This window comes from Sprattus sprattus (assembly GCF_963457725.1).
Source record: "Sprattus sprattus genome assembly, chromosome: 7".
Lineage (NCBI taxonomy): Eukaryota > Metazoa > Chordata > Actinopteri > Clupeiformes > Clupeidae > Sprattus > Sprattus sprattus.
In genome coordinates this window covers 29,744,688-29,763,631 of record NC_137926.1, presented here as the reverse complement: position 1 = coordinate 29,763,631, position 18,944 = coordinate 29,744,688, and the positions used below count along the sequence as shown (strand labels likewise).

The 18,944-nt window shown below is 40.3% G+C and overlaps 1 protein-coding gene across 1 annotated transcript; it reads left to right on the top strand.

The window, feature by feature from the left end:
- Positions 1 to 1,631: 1,631 nt before the first annotated feature.
- Positions 1,632 to 11,040, top strand: ccnd1 (cyclin D1). Its single transcript, XM_080842057.1, has 5 exons — positions 1,632 to 1,862; positions 3,062 to 3,277; positions 3,761 to 3,920; positions 6,129 to 6,277; positions 7,792 to 11,040. The coding sequence occupies exons 1-5, from the start codon at positions 1,665 to 1,667 to the stop codon at positions 7,945 to 7,947; spliced, it is 879 nt and encodes a 292-aa protein (XP_080698183.1). The 5' UTR covers positions 1,632 to 1,664; the 3' UTR covers positions 7,948 to 11,040.
- The last annotated feature ends 7,904 nt before the right edge of the window (positions 11,041 to 18,944 follow it).

Genomic DNA, 18,944 nt, shown 5'->3' with positions numbered 1-18,944 from the left:
CTGTGGGAAAGGTTCACTCCGACATCTATCCCACCCTGCCTCTAAAAGAATTTGACATGAACTCACACATGGGTTGGGCAAACTTTGGCACACGGATGCATACCTCTGCTGTTGTTCATTTAATGGCAGTAAACCAGGAAGTTTCTCTGTTCAGGAGGTCAAAATCAGTGATCTCCATGCCAAGCAAAGTATAGACAATCACTTTCTATTATTAATCAAAATGGCAGGTTAGAACCTTTTAGAGCAATGCAAAGCCTCTTTATTGTGCATAAGTTAGAGACTATGCTCTACCTTGGGAAATAGCTCCTCCCGGCTGGGTATATGTGGCCATACATCCCTTGCTCATTGTACTGTCTATGTCTCTAAAGGACACTGAAGGAAGTGCACCTTTGTTGGTATACATTCTGAAGTTTCTTGGTCTGTGTCTGCTTTAAGCTTGAACTAGTTTGTAAAGATACTTTAAGTGGGGATGACTCCATGTTTTCTATTGAGTAAGATGATCATCCTTATTTCACTAAATAGTGCAATAAATAAATAATGATGAATGTATCTATCTATTTATTTATCTTCTTACTTATTTACATTGACGTCTATGGCTCAATACACTATTAGGGAACAATTGTACACAGGAACATTGTGCAAAATTGCAAAAAGGAAACGACAATGTCCATGTTCTAATCATGAGCAGAAACAAAACATTTCTCTACAATTTAATTTCCATTGGCTGTTGCACAGCGAGACTAGCTTTATGTACATGATTATGGAGGTAAGCAATTTACATGATTATTTCATGACGTGGAGCTAATGCTCATACTTGCATTACAGTTCTAAATGTATACTTACACAGGATTTAACACCAACAGCAAGGGGTTCATGAGTAAAATGCTGTATAGCATATTCTGATCATCATCTGATTAGTGTGAGAAGGTCCATGTAGACTATGATGCCTAGCACTTGCTGCACACTCTGAAATGGTTAAAGAAGTGTAGTTTTGTTATAATTATTATTACACAGGTGAATTGTAGTTTTGTGGCAGGGAAGTGGGACTCCTCTTTAAAACTATCATCTGATATGCAGATTAAGCTTTTTAAAGTGATCATTTGGAACAATCCCAAATATTACACGTCAACATTAGAGACCAATATCTCGGTTTACTATTGTAAATGTTACCCATTTTCATTTGTATTTCGTTCGGACTAACAAATAACAACATGTTTTACTTATGCATCTACATGTGGGGTAAAACAGTTCAGCTGCTAGTTAATGCTACCCCCAACTGGAGCATCCTTGCCCTCTTCAACTTGACGCCCCCGTCCTGGCACCATCAAGACCAGCCGCCTTCTTAGGAAAGACCTCCCACTTCCAAATACGCAATGGCTTGTCCTAGATGGGAAGGACTATGTGCTATGTAGAATGCCTAGCTCTTTAAAATTGCGCTCCTCACTGTGGCCACTCTTTCCCTCATGCTCGCTGCGGCTTTGATCTCTTAACAACAGTAACGTCATTGCTCAAGCACTGAAGGGGAGTTTTTATCGGGAAGGGCAGAGTCTGGTTACCTCTAGAGGGCTTCGACGGCAGTAGCTGCAGGCAGCATCCACGGAACTTCTACAAGGAGCGCACAGTCGGTCTCTATCAGCCCCAAAACTTCAGCGATTGTCTTAGGAATGGAACACCAGCTTCTTTGCTGCGAAGTGGAGACTATAAGGAGAGCGTACCAAGATGCAAATTTGCTCAATGACAGAGTTCTGCAAGCAATGCTCAAAGCTGAAGACAATTACCTTCCTGCCACGAACTACTTAAAATGTGTTCAAAAAGAAATTGTGCCTTACATGAGGAGAATTGTTGCCACATGGATGCTTGAGGTTCGTTTATTGTTGTAGAATATTTTCCGTGGCAGATGTCTTCCATGTTCCTCGACACTCAGTAACCTTATGTAAACTTATCGCTATGCCCTTTGGACTTAAATATATCATATTATTTGCATGCTACATTGCCTTATTTACTAAGTTGCAATGCTTTATTGTGTACTGGTGCGTGTGTGTTACCATTTGGCCTAATATAACTAAATCGACCTTTTAGTTGTGTCCGATATCTCTCCTGGGCTTGTGTATCAATGTATTTCCTTGAAGATTTAAGTCTTGCTATTTCGTTTAAAGATAACAGATGAAGGATATGGTTTCAACGTATATAATGGGATGGGAGAGAGAAACAAAATTTGCTAAATAATATTATAAATAAACAGCAATGTACACGTATGCAGTGAAACTAGTGCCAGTATGCGCCATCTTTGTTTCCCAGTAGCAAAGTATTCGGTGTTTAAAAAACTGAAATAGCTCTGTTACTGATAACATTTCCATTACTTATACCATTAAAAGCATCTTGTCTGGGTGTTGTTTTAGTATGGATTGCTATTTATTACAACCTGTAGGCTAGGTTACGATACTCCATAGCTTGAAAAAGAAAGTCTCGTGAGCTCGAGAGTTTGAGACACTGTGAGATTAAGCTGTTATTAACATATAATCACTCGTTTATTAAGTAATATCTCACTGATTACATGAAATTGTACGTTTTACCGGTCATTTACATGTCGGTTATGTTGTAATCGTGCAATGGAATATAAATTTAATTATTTTTCGAAGTTGGGTGCCACTAAGAGGTCCATGTCACATGCTTCTTTTTGAGGAACACTCTGACATAATTTTAATTCTTTTTTATTCCTTACAATGCAAATAACTTTGTCTTATTGAGCGGCTCTGATAGAGTATAGGCTGAACAACATTTTCATGTAAACATTATAGCATAAAACAATTTTGAAATATTTTAAAATATTTTTTGAAAATATGACGAACTACAAATTTCTGTCCAAGCCATGCGGTTGACGCCACCTTTGTGTGTCTGAAAGAGACGTCTGCAATTACTTTTGACATTTCCGCAAAATATTCTGCACTGATATATAGATGAAATCCTTAATGTTTTTAACAATAACATTTTCTTTACAGACAGTTTATGAAAACTACATTGCTTTGCGATCGTCTTATTTTTGTCTTTCCGGTTTTCACAGGTCTGTGAAGAGCAAAAATGCGAAGAGGAGGTTTTTCCCTTGGCTATGAATTACTTGGACAGATTTTTGTCTGTTGAGCCCACAAAGAAAACAAGATTACAGTTATTGGGAGCCACTTGCATGTTTTTGGCATCAAAAATGAAGGAAACCATTCCTTTAACAGCTGAGAAGTTGTGTATATACACCGACAATTCAATCCGACCTGGCGAGTTACTGGTATGATTACTTAACTTTTCATTGCACATTTTGCTACAATGCATGAGGTAGTAGAAGTAGACTACTAATATTTGCTGAGCATATTTTGAGTTTTCAACCTTATTGTTTGTTTGCTTAGCATGCAACTTCTTTATGGATATATTGTAGATTTACTGTTTCAAATCTACATGTCAAATCATCTTGTGTAACACCGTGAGTGTAAATACATGCAGAAAAGAAAATACGGCCTAAAAACCGATTGGACCTGATCTAAACTCTATATAATTTGTGGATTATTTTCGTAATACTAGTGGCAATGGAAGAACGCTAGAGGCACTCGATTTAGGATTACTTTTGCGCTGTAGTGCTCCATCACCCTCTAGTGGTTGCTATACTTCACTGAGCTTTTGTCATAGCTTGTCAAGGCTAGTCTCTCACACACTCTCTCTCTCTCTCTCTCTCTCCCTCTCTCTCCCTCTTTCTCTCACCCTCTCCCTCCCTCAGCAAATGGAGCTACTTGTGCTGAACAAGCTGAAATGGGATCTAGCATCAGTCACTCCACACGATTTCATTGAACATTTCCTCTCCAAACTTCCCATTCATCAGGACACCAAGAAAATCCTTCGCAAACATGCTCAGACCTTTGTGGCCCTCTGTGCTACAGGTACGCATGAGTGTTGTAGGGTTCAGCGTCTTGCTGCTGTGCTGTGCTGTGTACTTGTACATTGAGGGTAAATAGTTGATATCCTTAGAATACAGTGTGTATGGATTAGGCTACATTATAGAGTATTTGAGGCAAACAGTTGGAATCATATTTCACCTCATCTGTGACTTTTTCCCCCCTTTGTCTCTAGAGTATTCACTCTTTTTCAAAATGTATTATGTGAAGTTACTCCTTAATATTCTGTTTGCACAGGACGTTATTGTTCCTTCTCATCTCACACTGTTAAGATTTTTAGAGTTTTGGGAAATTGAGATCATTGACGTTATGGATTTTATGAGACCCCTGGTGTAGTCAGTCGCTCCAGTGATCAGGGGATCAGATTCCCTCCCCCCTCTATTGTTTGTTGACTCACAGTGAGGACCTCAGGATGATACTTAGCCTTGCTGTGTGCCAGGGCACCATCCAATCTCCATCCACTGGAAATCTCTTTATACCTCAGCTAAGGCTTGGACAATAGGGGAGGCCCAGACTCCTGTGGCCAGTGGAGAGGGGCCGGAGACTGGACGGGCGGGGGTAGGGGGTTTGCATAAGGTGATATTAAAAAGAATTCCTCGGACATAGGCCTCCAGTCTGCCTCCTTCCCCCAGACAAAAGTGGATTTGTGTTGGACGAAGCCCCCTTTGTGCTGTGGTAGGTCAGGGGGAAAACCTAACTTGTGGTTTGCTGTTTGAAGTTACTGCTTAATTGAGGAGATTGAATGGGCTCAGTCTTGGGCTGCCTCTGCTCCCTTGGTGGCTGTGTGTGTGTGTGTGTGTGTGTGTGAGGGAGAGTGTCCTGCCTGTAAAGGTTCTTTGAGGTGGCTTAGGGGGGTGCAGATGGGTGTAGGAAGGAACCCACAGTTTTGTGAAACTCAACAAGATCTCAAGGCAAATGGAGGTGAGGACTTCCTACGCTGTGGCCGATTGTGGAGAGCATTTCCATGTAGCAGAATTTAAATGAGTTCATTAGAGAGAGGAAAAACAGCAAAGTTCAGGAACATCTCATGGTCATTCCTCTTTTGTACGTGTGCATTTGCATACGGCCAGACCCAGCGCCTGGGCCCACCAGCTCCTTTATTTGGAGTCAGGGACAATTTCTTTCCACCAAATTTGATTGGCCCTGGCAAAATACTTTCAAGCTCCCTCACTCAACAAGGAGTGCAGGAGATGACCCCTTTACTCCCCCTCCCCTTTCCCTTGAGAGGAGGCTCAGTTTTGTCTCTCCTTCAGGGTGGTTGGCATTCCTACAGCCCTCAAAAGAGCCACCCCTCACCCCCACCCCTCCCCCTTTCTTGATGCAAATCTAGGACTGGGTAGCCAGAATATGAGCCCAAAAATAATAGGGCTACCCTCCTGCTTTTATGCCAGTGTCAAGTTGGATTCATCTTGCTGTGTAGTCTTAGTTCTAAGCCTTTCAGAGTGGTGCAGCAAGATGAAGAAGAGGAAGCTGACAACAAAACATTCACTCTGCTATGTTGCGGGCGTGCCACTTGAAGGCTTTAAGACTCCCGTAGTTAATATGCTACAAAGACTGGACAGTCCTTGTAATGGTGTGTGGCGCTACGTCAGATAAATAGCCTAGCTTAGACGTAACTCTGGTTAGTTGCTAGACCCCCCATTTTGTTTGTGTGTGGGGGAAGGCATAGGATAAGATTATCTACTGAACCATTTGAAAAGCGGATGTTAGACACAATCTTTCCAGAGAGGGCTCCAACTGGAGGGATTTAAATGGTGATTTATGACAGGATGAGCAGGCACGAGGGGGAGCTTGCACTCTCTTTCTTTCCTTGGATTGTAAGAAGCTGTGCATATTTTATCGGGTTTTGCTTACCTAAGCAACAGATATGAATCTATGCAGATGAATATGAAAGAGTTTAGTTGTCGTTCTTTCCAAGCCCCCACCACATGTGGTACTTACTTCTGGCCTTGCTTATGCAGAGGATGGGGTGCTAAACCCATTAGTCGTGCCCGGTGTTGTTATTTGTCTAGGCCTTGTGCTTGTTGCTCCCCCTCCCTTGGAAGTCAGTGGCCCGGTGAATATTCAGAGTGACAATACTGCTGACCTATTAACCAGACTGCTGTTTAAGGATTCTTCATCTCAGGAATGTAAATTGGGTCTTTTGTCTCACCGTATCTCACCTTTTTCTCTCGTTCTCTCTTTTCTTTGCAGATGTTAAGTTCATCGCTAACCCGCCCTCCATGATTGCTGCTGGGAGTGTGGCGGCGGCCGTACAGGGTCTCCATCTGAAGAGCCTGGATGCTTCGCTCTCCTCCCAGAACCTCACAGAGCTGCTGTCACAGGTCATCAAGAGTGATCCGGTAAGTTCCTTCTCCTAAGCTTGCCTTCTCTTTTCAATGGAAAGGAAAGATGAATGAGAAATTGTGCCGTAAAATGTGAAGGTAGAGGAACAAGTCGCACTTTAGAATGGCCGGGGTGTAGACGGTTCATCCTAGCAGCAGCATTACATCAATGTGCCAAAAATCCCTCGCTCCATTGTCCCTATTGTTATTGATAAGGGGGTGGGAGGTAAGCTCTCATGGTGGCAAAGGCATGGGAAAGGGTTTGCAGAGGGGAGGAGAGAGGAAGCGATGTGAATACCTGTATTTAACAGAAGACCTCCTGTTCATCAAAGCCCTTGCAGGGGGGTGGTGAGAGCCCAGGCTCTGACTTTCCCGACCCACAAAGCAGTCTCACTTTGAGGAAGCCTGTAAAACCACAAAACTTTAAACATTTACAACTTCAGAGAAATATATCTATGGGTTTGCCCATTTTTCGACAATATGGTGATGCTTGTAAGGTAGGTTAGGTAGTAGTGTGGCAAAATGGCAGTGAAATCTAGAGGCATTCTGCAGCAAACCGACTCCATGGCAAACACACATATCCAGGTTTCATCACCAGTTCCACTCGGAGTTAGCTGTTAGACGTGCATAACTTCTCAACCCTCATTCTCACACCCAGGCGGTTCCAATTTCCCTTGGCCTCTTTGATCCGAGTAATTAGAGACCAAATCATTAGAGTGAGTTCCCCTGTAGGGCGCTCCCTCCCCTGCACAGTGGCTCAGGCCCTCTTAGGCCTTGGCCAAGTGAATGGCTTTACCTTCCATTGTCTTGGGAGGCCAGGACCTGGTGGCCGCAGATTGGGTTTCTGCTGTTCCTTTCTTGTGTCAGTCCCAAATCCAGCTGCTCCTTCCCCTGTGCCCACAAAGCTCCCTGCTGGGGTTGAAGGGCAGGATTTGAGGTACATCAGTGGTAGTCTGGTGAATTGTAGGGCAGAAACTAACTATTTGAGCTTCAAGATGGGTTGTACATACCTGATATTGCCTCCAGCCTCCAGGTGTGAGTGCACCTTCATTCTTTGAGCTGTAAACTAAATGAAATGACTGAACTGTGATGAAACGCATTAATGATTGTGCTAATATTGACAGAATTATCATTTTATAAAAATTGGCATTTTATGGTTTGAAAATAGCTCTTCACTCAATCTACTAATTTAAACCACCCTGAACCGAAGCTGCAATATCTATGGCCATTTGATATATATCCACGTCATGAAATTGGCAGCCCACTCGGAGCTGGGGGTGAACTTCCCCTTTAAGAGTATGTTGGAGGAAATAAAAACACTACAGTGAAAACTCAATTTGTTCATCATGTCGCTGAATGAACACGGAAGTGCTAACCACAACAAGCTGGTTTGGTTTTGTCAGGTGACTAAACCAGCCTTAAGATATGCAGATGCACCAGATCTCCCTTCCTGTGGTGGAGCATCAGGTGGTGTATGCGGCAGTATTTCCTTCAGTGCTGATGTTCCCTCTCTCTCTTGTCTCCCTCCACAGGACTGCCTACGGGCCTGTCAGGAGCAGATTGAGTCCCTACTAGAGACCAGCCTTCGCCAGGCAGGGCAGCACGCCGTGTCCCCTGAGACCAAGACCATGGAGGAGGAGGTGGACCTCTCCTGCACCCCGACGGACGTGCGGGACGTGAACATATGAGCGCAGGGCCGAGCAAAGTTTCGGCAAGCTTTTCAGGATGTGAGGGAGAGACGGAGGAGGATGATGCTTTTGCGATCACTCGGCACCCCTGTACTCCCACGGACACTCTAGTGCTCGCAGCATAGTGCTTGACCCCCCCACCCCCACCCCCACCCCCACACACACACACCCAAGCCCCCATTGAGAAAACGCCTGGGGGCCAAGAGAAGGGATCAATGCTTTGCTTACATGTGGTCACTTTGACTCTTTTCCCCTCAATCCAGTTTATGGAAACATGAATTGGGCAAATTCCGATGACTATTATTGTGAAAACAAACAATCTTGAGAGAACTACCGCGATAGAATGTCTGCCATACAAATTTGCGTCATCAAATCATATGTGCGATGTAGACCTTTTTTTTTAGAATCGGGCTGCACAGAAATGATTTTCCAAATTAAAAAAGACAACATAACTTAAAGTTTACTGAGGACATTGGTCCAACGATAAGATATTTTTTGAAGAGTCAGAGGCCTTATAGTTTTGCCATTTGTTCCATTCAGGCCAAAGCTAAGGTCTACATCTGCATTTAACCAAACAGAAGGGTCTCAACTGGACAGATATCCAATGTAGTGAGAATGTAACCTATGTGTTGACATCCTGATTGTCATCACTACATTAAATTTTCAAATTTGAAGGCTGTAAATTGGTGTAGTGATCCAAACAGCTTAAACCTTTTGTATGATGATGACAATAGGCACACTATTGAGGTTCAGTTGATCAGAAATGGACGGATAAGTGCAGGTGTATTGTGCACAGTATGCAGAGTACCTTTTTAAAGACCATTTAAAATATGCTCATGATTGCAAACCTCCTCTCCAAGGGTAACCCAGTCGTCCATGTACTATGCTGTCTTATTGTTTTCTAAAACCATTCCACCTAAAAGCACTTTCAGTCAATAATGCATTACTGACTATTTTGAATACAGCATAGGAAACCAGTACATGGAATGGTGGAAAATAATGGCAATTTGCAATGCAGAGCGAATTTAACCCCCTGTGGTTTCAGGAAAGGCATGATGATGATATTTTTGAAAACTGCCTGTCCAGCTCTAGGGAGTGCGACTCAGCATCTATATCCGCATATTCAAAAACAACAAAAAAAGCTATCTTGGTTATGATCAGACATGATGATGACCTCACAGTGTACATTGTTTCGCGTTTCATGACACATGTTCATGACCGTTGCATTCTCTGTTGCTTGAATTGCATCTGAAGCATATTGAAACACTAGAATAATGTAATTTATAGTTATATTAAGCATTAATGACTATTTATTGCAAAACATATTCTCTTTTCAAGGCCAGTGTGGATTATGACAGAATGGTTAGTCTGTATGATTATTTAAACCTGTTCGGTGCACAATTGCTAACAAACTAGTCATAGATAGAGTTGTTGACGTATTGCAATAAGTACTCAGTTGTATGGCCTCAGAAAGAGTCTTTTTTCTCTCATTTTTTTTTTTAAAACAGTAAAACCATGATGAATCAGTGTACATCGGAAATTCAAAGAGGAAAAATGACTTGTTGAAGTGTTACCCATTTTTCAACTGTACAATTGATAAGGTTATTAGATGATTTTGCACAAACTCAAAGATGTCTGCTGCCATCCATCGGAGAGCAGTAAAAGATACAATTTGTGGGAAATAACTGAAAAATGAGTTGCTGAGGGAGAATCGAACCGATGGCATGAAGTAAGAGAAGAAGTGCCGAATCATTGAGTGATTGTACAGTTAAAAAGCAAGAAAGGTGGAAAGAACACTCCTTATACTGCGCTGCTATGGAGGTATTCCCAGCAAATATTGATGACTTTAAAAAAAAGAAAAATGAAAAAAAAAGAAAAAAGAAAAATGCTTTTTTCTCTTATAAAACTGTTTGCTGCTATTTTGTGAATATGTTTTTATTACAGTGTCAATATACTGCCATGTAATAGGTTTTAATTTTCTCATAGAAAATGATATTATTGACATCGTTGTTTTGTAGTGTATTTTTATGTGATATGCGTTTTTTTCCTTAATGTGATATGCGCGCTATTCCAAAAAAAAAGGAAAAAAGAAAGAAAGAAAAATAGAAAAAGTTCCTGTTTTTTTCCACTATACCTCATGACTATTTACAGGATTTTTGTTCATTTAGTCCAGGTTTTCCTTTCCTCCTGACTTTTTTTTTTGTCAGTTTATTTCCATGTAGATGTTTTAAAAAGGAACTAAATGAAAACCATGTATCCGAATGGGTCCTGCAGGAAGGTGGTTGAGGCAGAGTGTAATTGGTGCCATTGATTATTGAACTCTTCGAGTTGTTAACTGTTTCATTGAAAGAGACTGTAATGCCCCATTAGGCCAATGATGGCCCCTGTAAATATTTATAAAGTTTTTTTCTGTTTTGTACAAATTGAAAATATATATTATAGATTTTTTTAAATGGCAGGTCTTCTCGTGAAGCCATAGTTTTTGGTTTTCCTGGTAATTCTACAACACCATCCTTTTTGAATGTACTTCGAGTACTCAGTTTGTAATGACAGAAATTTGGCAATTTTCAATCAAGTGTATCTACTGCACAATAAACAGAAACACAATATGACCAAGAGTATTGCATCTTCTCTCCCAAACTAAAACCAAAAGTTGAGTAGACCGCTAGAATTGGCTTTTATTTTGACCTTCAATTTAATGTAATATTCAGGAAGCGAAAGTGATACTGAAGCCTTGAGCACATGATCACTATAGCCCGGACCCAACCTCAATTAGTCTAAAGTGTCCCTCCCAGATCCCTTAAACAGCGCTGCTATTCAGACCCCATGCAGTCAGGTCGGCCCCGAGTTCAGAGTTCGTAATCTTTTTTTCTATTGTGCTGCTTGCAAACCCAGGACCCAGGAGGATGAGTCATTTGTGTTCTATCACGACCAGCAATGATTTTCTTTTTTTTTTTTTTTTTTTTACCTCAGCGACATCTGCATGACTTCACTGATAAAGGAAACCCATTCAGTTTCTTGGTAACAGAGAACACGTACTCGCTCATGTCTCTGGAGTCAAGGTGATTGGTTGTCAGGCTTTGATTTGCTTGAGTGTCAGGCATGTCTTACACGGTGATATCATGTTGGATACTGTACAGACTGCTTTTGTCATTAAAGATGGTAGTCATAAGCTAATGGGGATACAGACAGGCCAACTGTAATGATTGCTTTGTGATTTTCTGACTTTGGTTTGGTCTGAAATGCACATTACTCCAAATTTGTGCGCAATACAGTATGTTTAAAACATCATTTTAAGGTAAAATAAAATGGAAATAATAAAACGTAATGGGCTCATTCATTGTTTTCTGGGGTATTTGTGTATGTCCGTGTGTATGTGTGTATGTGTATGTGTATGTGTATGTGTATGTGTATGTGTTAGTGTTAGTGTTAGTGTGTGTGTGAGTGTGTGTGTGTGTGTGTGTGTGTGTGTGTGTGTGTGTGTGTGTGTGTGAAACTGAGACTGTACATGCTATTTTGTTATGTATGGAATGTCTTTGATCTGGGGTTTCTACAGAGGGACAGACAAACCATGAATCACTAATCTGTTCCCACAGTCCACTTAAAATGAGCAGGACAAACAGTGGCCAGGAGCAGTGGTGTAGGGGAGAGGGGGAGGGCAATCATTGTCATATCAGACTGGACTGACTTCTAGCTTTAAACTGGTTTGAAACAATAGTGATTCAAAATGGCTGCCAGTGACTTTCTGTGAATTTCTGCATTCTGAATGGCCATTCAGATTGTCCATCTCTCTCTCTCTCTCTCTCTCTCTCTCTCTCTCTCTCTCTCTCTCTCTCTCTCTCTCTCTCTCTCACTTGGTGCTTAACACCCACCCCCTTTTCCCTAATCTGATATGCTCATGATCCAGATGCACTCTGAAAAAGATCTTGATCACATGTGGATTGCCAAATTTGTCTCAGCAAAGTCAACAAACAACCACACTTATGTTAAACATTGTTCTGGGCCGTAAATAATTTGTAAACCAAACCAATTACTCGGGTAACAAATTAATCAGGAACATTTTACAGGGTGCCTCCTTGTAAACATCCATAGTTATTTAATGAATTAGGGCATCACTGTCACACTATCGTAGCCTTATAGCTCATGTTGTGGTTATAGCCTAATAACTCATTGTTTGGTTATAGCATAATAGCTCATGTTTTGGTTATAGCCTAATAGCTCATGTTTTGGTTATAGCCTAATAGCTTATGTTTTGGTTATAGCCTAATAGCAAATGTTTTGGTTATAGCCTAATAGCTCATGTTTTGGTTATAGCCTAATAGCTTATGTTTTGGTTATAGCTTAATAGCAAATGTTTTGGTTATAGCCTAATAGCTAATGTTTTGGTTTTAGCCTAATAGCTAATGTTTTGGTTATAGCCTAAAAACTCATGTTTTGGTTATAGCCTAAAACTCATCCCAGGTAGCAATCTGACGTTGGGCCAACGTTGGGTTTGGTTGGCTAGGTTGGGGTGACCTATGTAACGTTGGGCCAACGTTGGGCCAACGTTGGTACAGTTGGCCATTTTTGGCTGACCTGTACAACGTTGGGCCAACGTTGGGCCAACGTTGGTAGAGTTGGCTGTGTTTGGTTGACCCACACAACGTATGCCCAACGTTGGGCCAACGTTGGTAGAGTTGGCTGTGTTTGGCTGACCCACACAACGTATGCCCAACGTTGGGCCAACGTTGGTACAGTTGGCCATTTTTGGCCGACCTGTACAACGTATGCCCAACGTTGGGCCAACGTTGGTAGAGTTGGTTGTGTTTTGCTGACCCATATACCATATGCCCAACGTTGATCATGTTGGCCACTTTTTGTTCACCTATGTGACGTACGCCCAACGTTTACAACCAATCCTGGATTTTAGAAAATGTGTTAATTTGTTCATTGATTGATTGCTTTAAAATACAATATTATGATCTGAAAATGTGTTCATTTGTCCATGATTGGATGCTTTGAAATACAATATTATGATCTGAATAATTACAAGGCAGTTTTAGCCTATAGTTAGGGTACGCCTACCCTTGATGGAGGCCTTCTCACATAATATAGGCTAACATTATATTCTCATGATGTGCGGTTAACTGAAATGGGTGCCTGTCGCTTTAAATCATTAATTTTAGACTGCGAAGATATTCGAAGTATTTGTAACCAAGGTTAAACAAAACATATTTTAGATTCTGATATGAATAAATAGTGAATTAAAGTCTAATACATTTTGTATTGGACTGATTAGTATATATTTATAAGTACTTTAGGAATTTAGCATATAATATTGTTTTAATGAATTAATTGTAATACATTAAATGAAATGTAATGTTGGAGCGCCCTCTACAGGACGTAGTGCGTGCCTAATAGCACGCGCAACTTTTATTTTGAAAGAAGGAAAAAAGAGACGTTGACACTCAGAGAAAAACGGTTTCAAAAAGCTTACGGTCACAACTTTTTCAACTCACAACAAGTTAGCGTCTTCATGACCCAATTAGTTAGAAAAATCAGTTTGATGATATTTAGAAGTTGAATTGTTTTATATGAGTTTATTGAAAACGTACAGTTGTAGTAACAAGTTGTAATTTATGATTTATGTTATGCTAATGGGGTGCTAACGTGTAGCCTAGCCAGCTGGCTACAGTGAAACTACAGAGGATCTGCTTGATGTCTGTACAAGGATGTTTGTTTGAATATCGTACCCTTGAAGATCGAGACGAGGATTGTCCTTGTGTAGTTATCAACACTGAATTATTACTGACTTACCGACTGACTTAATACCCCTTGAACTAAGACGACAACTGGATGGCGAGCTTCCCACCGAACTAGAGAGAACCAAATTCTACATCACAAGTGACAGTTTGTTAGCTTCATAGCTGAAGACCCACGAAACCCGTAAGACTTTACATGTTTTTATTTTAAGAAGAAATGAAATGAACTTTGATATTTTGAACATTGAACATATTGATTTGATATTTGAATGTATTTATTGTAAATGAGATATCTATTAATGGTTTATGCTAGTTACTGTAAACTTGTAACCTGTGCAAATGTGTTATGTGCATTTAGGTTAAGAAATAAGGTTAAGATCAAATGCAAGTTGCTGATCAATAAATACCATACATAAGCCATTGAATAAATACATTAATAAATAGGAATACACGCATACATAGAATGAATAGTTTTAAATATAGTGTCCAAACAAATAGCTCTTGAAATCACCTCTTGAACTCACTCCACTACAGAATGATGGGAGTGTATAGTGTTGTTATTTTCCACCTTTTGACAAGCTTAATCATGTATGCACAACTATTTCTTTTCATAGGCAAAACATCTCATGGGTTTGGGTTGGACAACCACAAAGGACATCGTGAACAGGATAATGCCAGAAACTCTTAGCAATGATTTAGCTGAAAGGTTGGTAGCCTACACATTCATTATATTATCTACCCTACAGAACAACACTTATGTCATGTTCTAAATCAGTGGTTTCTAAAACTGATTTCAAGAGGTGGTGGAATAAATAATATCTTCCTGTTTGTCTTTCACAAAATATTAACTGTCACTCTCCATTCCTCCAAATTCACCACGGCAGAGGCTGAAGAAAGAATAAAAACATGGCTGAAATACAGCGGTGATCGAAATGGAGGAAGGAAGAGAAGATCGGAAAAGGGTACAGATTTCAACAACCAATCAAACAAATATTTTTCTAATTGCCTGTATGCTTATATTGCTGACTTATCACAGTGGTGAAATATTAAGTATTTAACTTGAATTTCTTTCCTCAATTTAGAGAGGCAGGTGCATCCTACAACACATCCTCCATCGAGTGAATCTGAGTCTGAATTATCTGACATTGTACGTTTTTTTTTTTGTCATTAGTCCACAGTCCTAATATTACAAATGTCGTAATCTCTTGTTTACCAACACATGTTCTTATGATGAAGTTATTTTGAGCAAGCAAAACAAAATAATAAAACAATTTCTGTTATTTTTATAGGAGCAGAACTGATTGATCAAAGGATTCCAAAGAAGGAAGGATCTCATCAATAATAAAAAGTGTATTATTAAATCAATGTTTGTTATTAAATGTATTTATTTGAACCCTTAATCGTGTGTTGGTATATCACTATTAAGATTACAAGTTCAGGGCAGATTGGTAAATTCATTGCAGTAAGTCATATCTAAATTAGGCCTACTGTACTAATCATAAAGGTGGCAAAAATGTCAAGATGAGTGTTCTGCTGAAATAAGCAGTCAGTTTAAGATTAGAAGGTTAACATAGTGTTGGTATTGCTTTTTAAGTTGGCATATGGTTGGGTAAGGGTTGGCAAAAGGTCTGCTGATGGTCTATTTAAATGGTTGGGCCAACGTTAGAAAAGGTAGGTTTTGGGCAGTGCTGTAGTCTAGTTTTCTGTGGTGGGTATACTGTCTGTGATATACGGTCGGTGCCACAGCTCCCCCCTGGCCTAGGTTTTAGTGGAGACATAGGTTTTAGTGGATATACGCAAACCCACAAACGTTTTAAGTGGTAATACGGCGTATACCTGCGTATCACGTAGACTACAGCCCTGGTTTTGGGTTGGCAAAGCGTTGGTTAGGTGTATTTGGGGTTGGCTGGGCAGGCGTTATAAGTTGGCATATGGTTGGGTTAGGGTTGGCAAAAGGTCTGCTGATGGTCTAATTAAATGGTTGGGCCAACGTTGGGCCAATGGACAAAATTACGTTGGGCCAACGTCAGCATCCAACGTTGGGCCAACACAACCACTGACGTTGGACCAACGTTGGCCCAACGTCAGAATGCTACCTGGGATGTTTTGGTTGTAGCCTAATAGCTCATGTTTTGGTTGTAGCCTAATAGCTCGTGTTTTGGTTGTAGCCTAATAGCTTATGTGTTGGTGCAGTTTGGGTTGTCCTTGGTGGAATCAGTGCTAATAATAATTCATCACTTAGCCAACAGATGGCACTAAGGCTACGACCATTCATCCACTGTAACTGGAAAGCAGTGGGTAATAGCAGTAATGACTGGCATGTCGGGTAAATAGATGAATCTATGAGAGGTCACTGGGTAACTTGTAATTTGACCCATTGCACCCATCACATCTGGTAAAAATGGCTGCGTAGTCCACAGCTTACATCTGGGATGGGACAATGAAGTCACTTTTTCAAGAAAGATTTCTGCATTTTCCCAAGTCCCTCAGAAATCTCTTTGAAATTATATTTATGAAGCCATTGTTCACATCATACTGTCAGAGATACTTTATCAATAAAGGCATTAAATGATCATGTATAAGAGCGCTTTTTAACCATGTCTAAACTCCACCACATACAAAGTAACTATTCCTACATAAACTTTATTCTGAATGTATGATTCAGATAATTCTTAAAAAACTGTACAAATGGTCCTTTAAACACAATACATATGTGGCGTAGGCTGATCATTCTGAATGCATTCCTGGAAGCACTAATGTGTTAAATGACAATTTCACATTGCTTATAGAGCATCCAGAATGCTTTTGTATACACATAGATACCACTAGAGGTCCCGGGTTTGCCAGTACAAGTTTTAAGCTCAACTAAAGAAATGCTATGCATTCTGCATGTGTAGTGCCTCGTGTGTCTCTGTGTGTATACAGCAGGTCTATATGATGACAAGCAAACAGCTGGCCACTATATCAGAGCACTTTAGCACAGAATGGTAGAGGATTTGTAGATAAACTGCATGACCACTCAAACACTAAAATAATTTTTGGGGAGATGAAATAAAATATGGGAAACGAGTTGTGTGAATGTCTGTAACAAGGATAATGTCAGCTGTCTGAATTTCAAATAATCTTATTTAGAATGAATTTAACCCCCTGCAAATGGCTTTATTTATATCTATGACTTTTTTATGTATTGACCTCCTCTTAATATAATATAATATAATATAATATAATATAATATAATATAATATAATATAATATAATAGACACTATGATTACATTTCTATTTAAAAGTATTAATATCTACAGATGCATTATTGTATATTAAACATATACCACTGCTCTCCCATGCCCACATCCACGGCTGAAGTGCCCTTGAGCAAAGCACCTAACCCCGATCACTGCTCCCCGGGCGCCGCCAAAGGCAGCTCACTGCTCCGGGTTAGTGTGTAACCTCACTTCACTGTGTGTGTGTCACTTCCCTGGATGGGTTAAATGCATAGGTGGATTTCAGAGTGTGTGTGTCCACCACCACCTCTGCCATAAAGAGGACTTTCACTTTCATATTATCTAGACTGTCCTAAATGGCAAGAGTAACATGAATATTCTGTGTGAGTGACTTTCATAACCAAGGCACTCCCATAAGGTCATAATGTGAAAAATAAAAAGACAAACCAGGCAATATGATGAGTGGATGAAAAAACTATCTGGGGGAAAAACAAAAGTTGTCACACCATGCATGAACAGCAGGTGGCGCCAAAGCCAAGATAACTGAGGTCTTTGGAACACCTCTAGGAATCCCCAGTTGTGATTTTGTCTTTTGGTTCTAAACCGAGATTATGCCGCTCATTAGAATTATTGATTTACAGGTTTCTTTGTTGAAATTGCCTTAAAGGCTGCCAGCTCCAGGAAACCTTGGGGAAACCTTACTACAGGTAAGCCTTTTCTGTGATCTTTGGACCTCACAAACCTTGTGTGGAATACTCTTTTGGATATCAGAATTGCTTTATGGATGCAAAAGGCAAGCCGCAACTTGCAAGCATACAATACAATATCAACAAGCAGAAATATCTAGGTCAATATACATACACATCAGACAGATACCCAGTTAGTGATGCATTACACATTGCCTTATACACACTAAGCAGAGACAGAAGCCAAATACTCCAGTATGGTTAATGGCCACTCCTGGGCTGATTTCATCCCTGAAGATGTCTAGCAAATCGAAAACAAGGTTTTTAGATCCAGTCTGGCCAAACAACATCTCATAACATTTTCATTCAATAAAGATGATAGATTATGGATTATAGAAAGATTTTCATAAAAACCTGCATTTTATGGTTTGAAAATGATTTAACACGCCATCTACAGTTTAAAATCACCCTGAACCCTGCAAGGCCAATGCTGACATATAGTCAACTGTCTGGGTCTCTGAAATGGGGGGGCCCACCTCCCCCAGCCCCCTCCTGTGAGTGTGAGTCTCATTTTCATTTGCTGATCAAAACTCATCATTCACAGAACTTTACACCAACCCCTCCTCAGAGCTGGGTGTATACGTACACATTAAAAGATCAAGCTCATTCATAGCGTATAGGCTAGTTTTATAGTCATGTAATTTAAAGAGGTAAGCATGAAGCTTTTGCCTAAAACTAAGCTAACAAGCTCCCAACCAACAGACTTTGCCCCTTGCAAACACCAACAACAGCACGAAGGGGAGTATCTTCTTCAGGGTTTCATGGCCAGACCTAAGTGAGTATCCTGGCCATATAGTGCAACGTCAGGTGTGTCTCTTCCCTTCATGTGACCATGTAGGCTACCACCACAATGAATTTGACAGTGTTCAAAAATAGCTTCCAACAAAAACATTTCAAAAAACAGTAAACACATTTCAACTTTAAGGATAACATCATGGCTGGGACTGGCCTAAATTATGCATTAGTGATGACTGCCAAAGGTAGGTAGCAGTATCAACAAAGTATGACTGTCTGTAGTTAAGCAGTTAGCAAAATGATACAGTAGCTTTGGTGGACAAAACTATAATGGTTTCAGTACCTGTCAACCAGATTTTGTGGCCAGAATTCACTCCTGAACACCGAGTTCAAGTAATACTGTTGAATGCCGTAGATATAGCATAGTATTTTAATATTTCTACCCAAACTTTCAGAAAACAAAACCAAATTTAAGAATAGAGGCAAATGTTAACTAAATTACCCCTCAGGTTTACAGTATTACACACCCTGGGTACAGATAATAACAGTAAGC

Coding starts and splice junctions, on each gene's coding strand:
- ccnd1 (XM_080842057.1), top strand. CDS start 1,665: ATGGAACACCAGCTTCTTTGCTGCGAAGTGGAGACTATAAGGAGAGCG. Junction 1,863..3,061: donor TTGCCACATGGATGCTTGAG/GTTCGTTTATTG, acceptor CGGTTTTCACAG/GTCTGTGAAGAGCAAAAATG. Junction 3,921..6,128: donor TGTGGCCCTCTGTGCTACAG/GTACGCATGAGT, acceptor TTTTCTTTGCAG/ATGTTAAGTTCATCGCTAAC.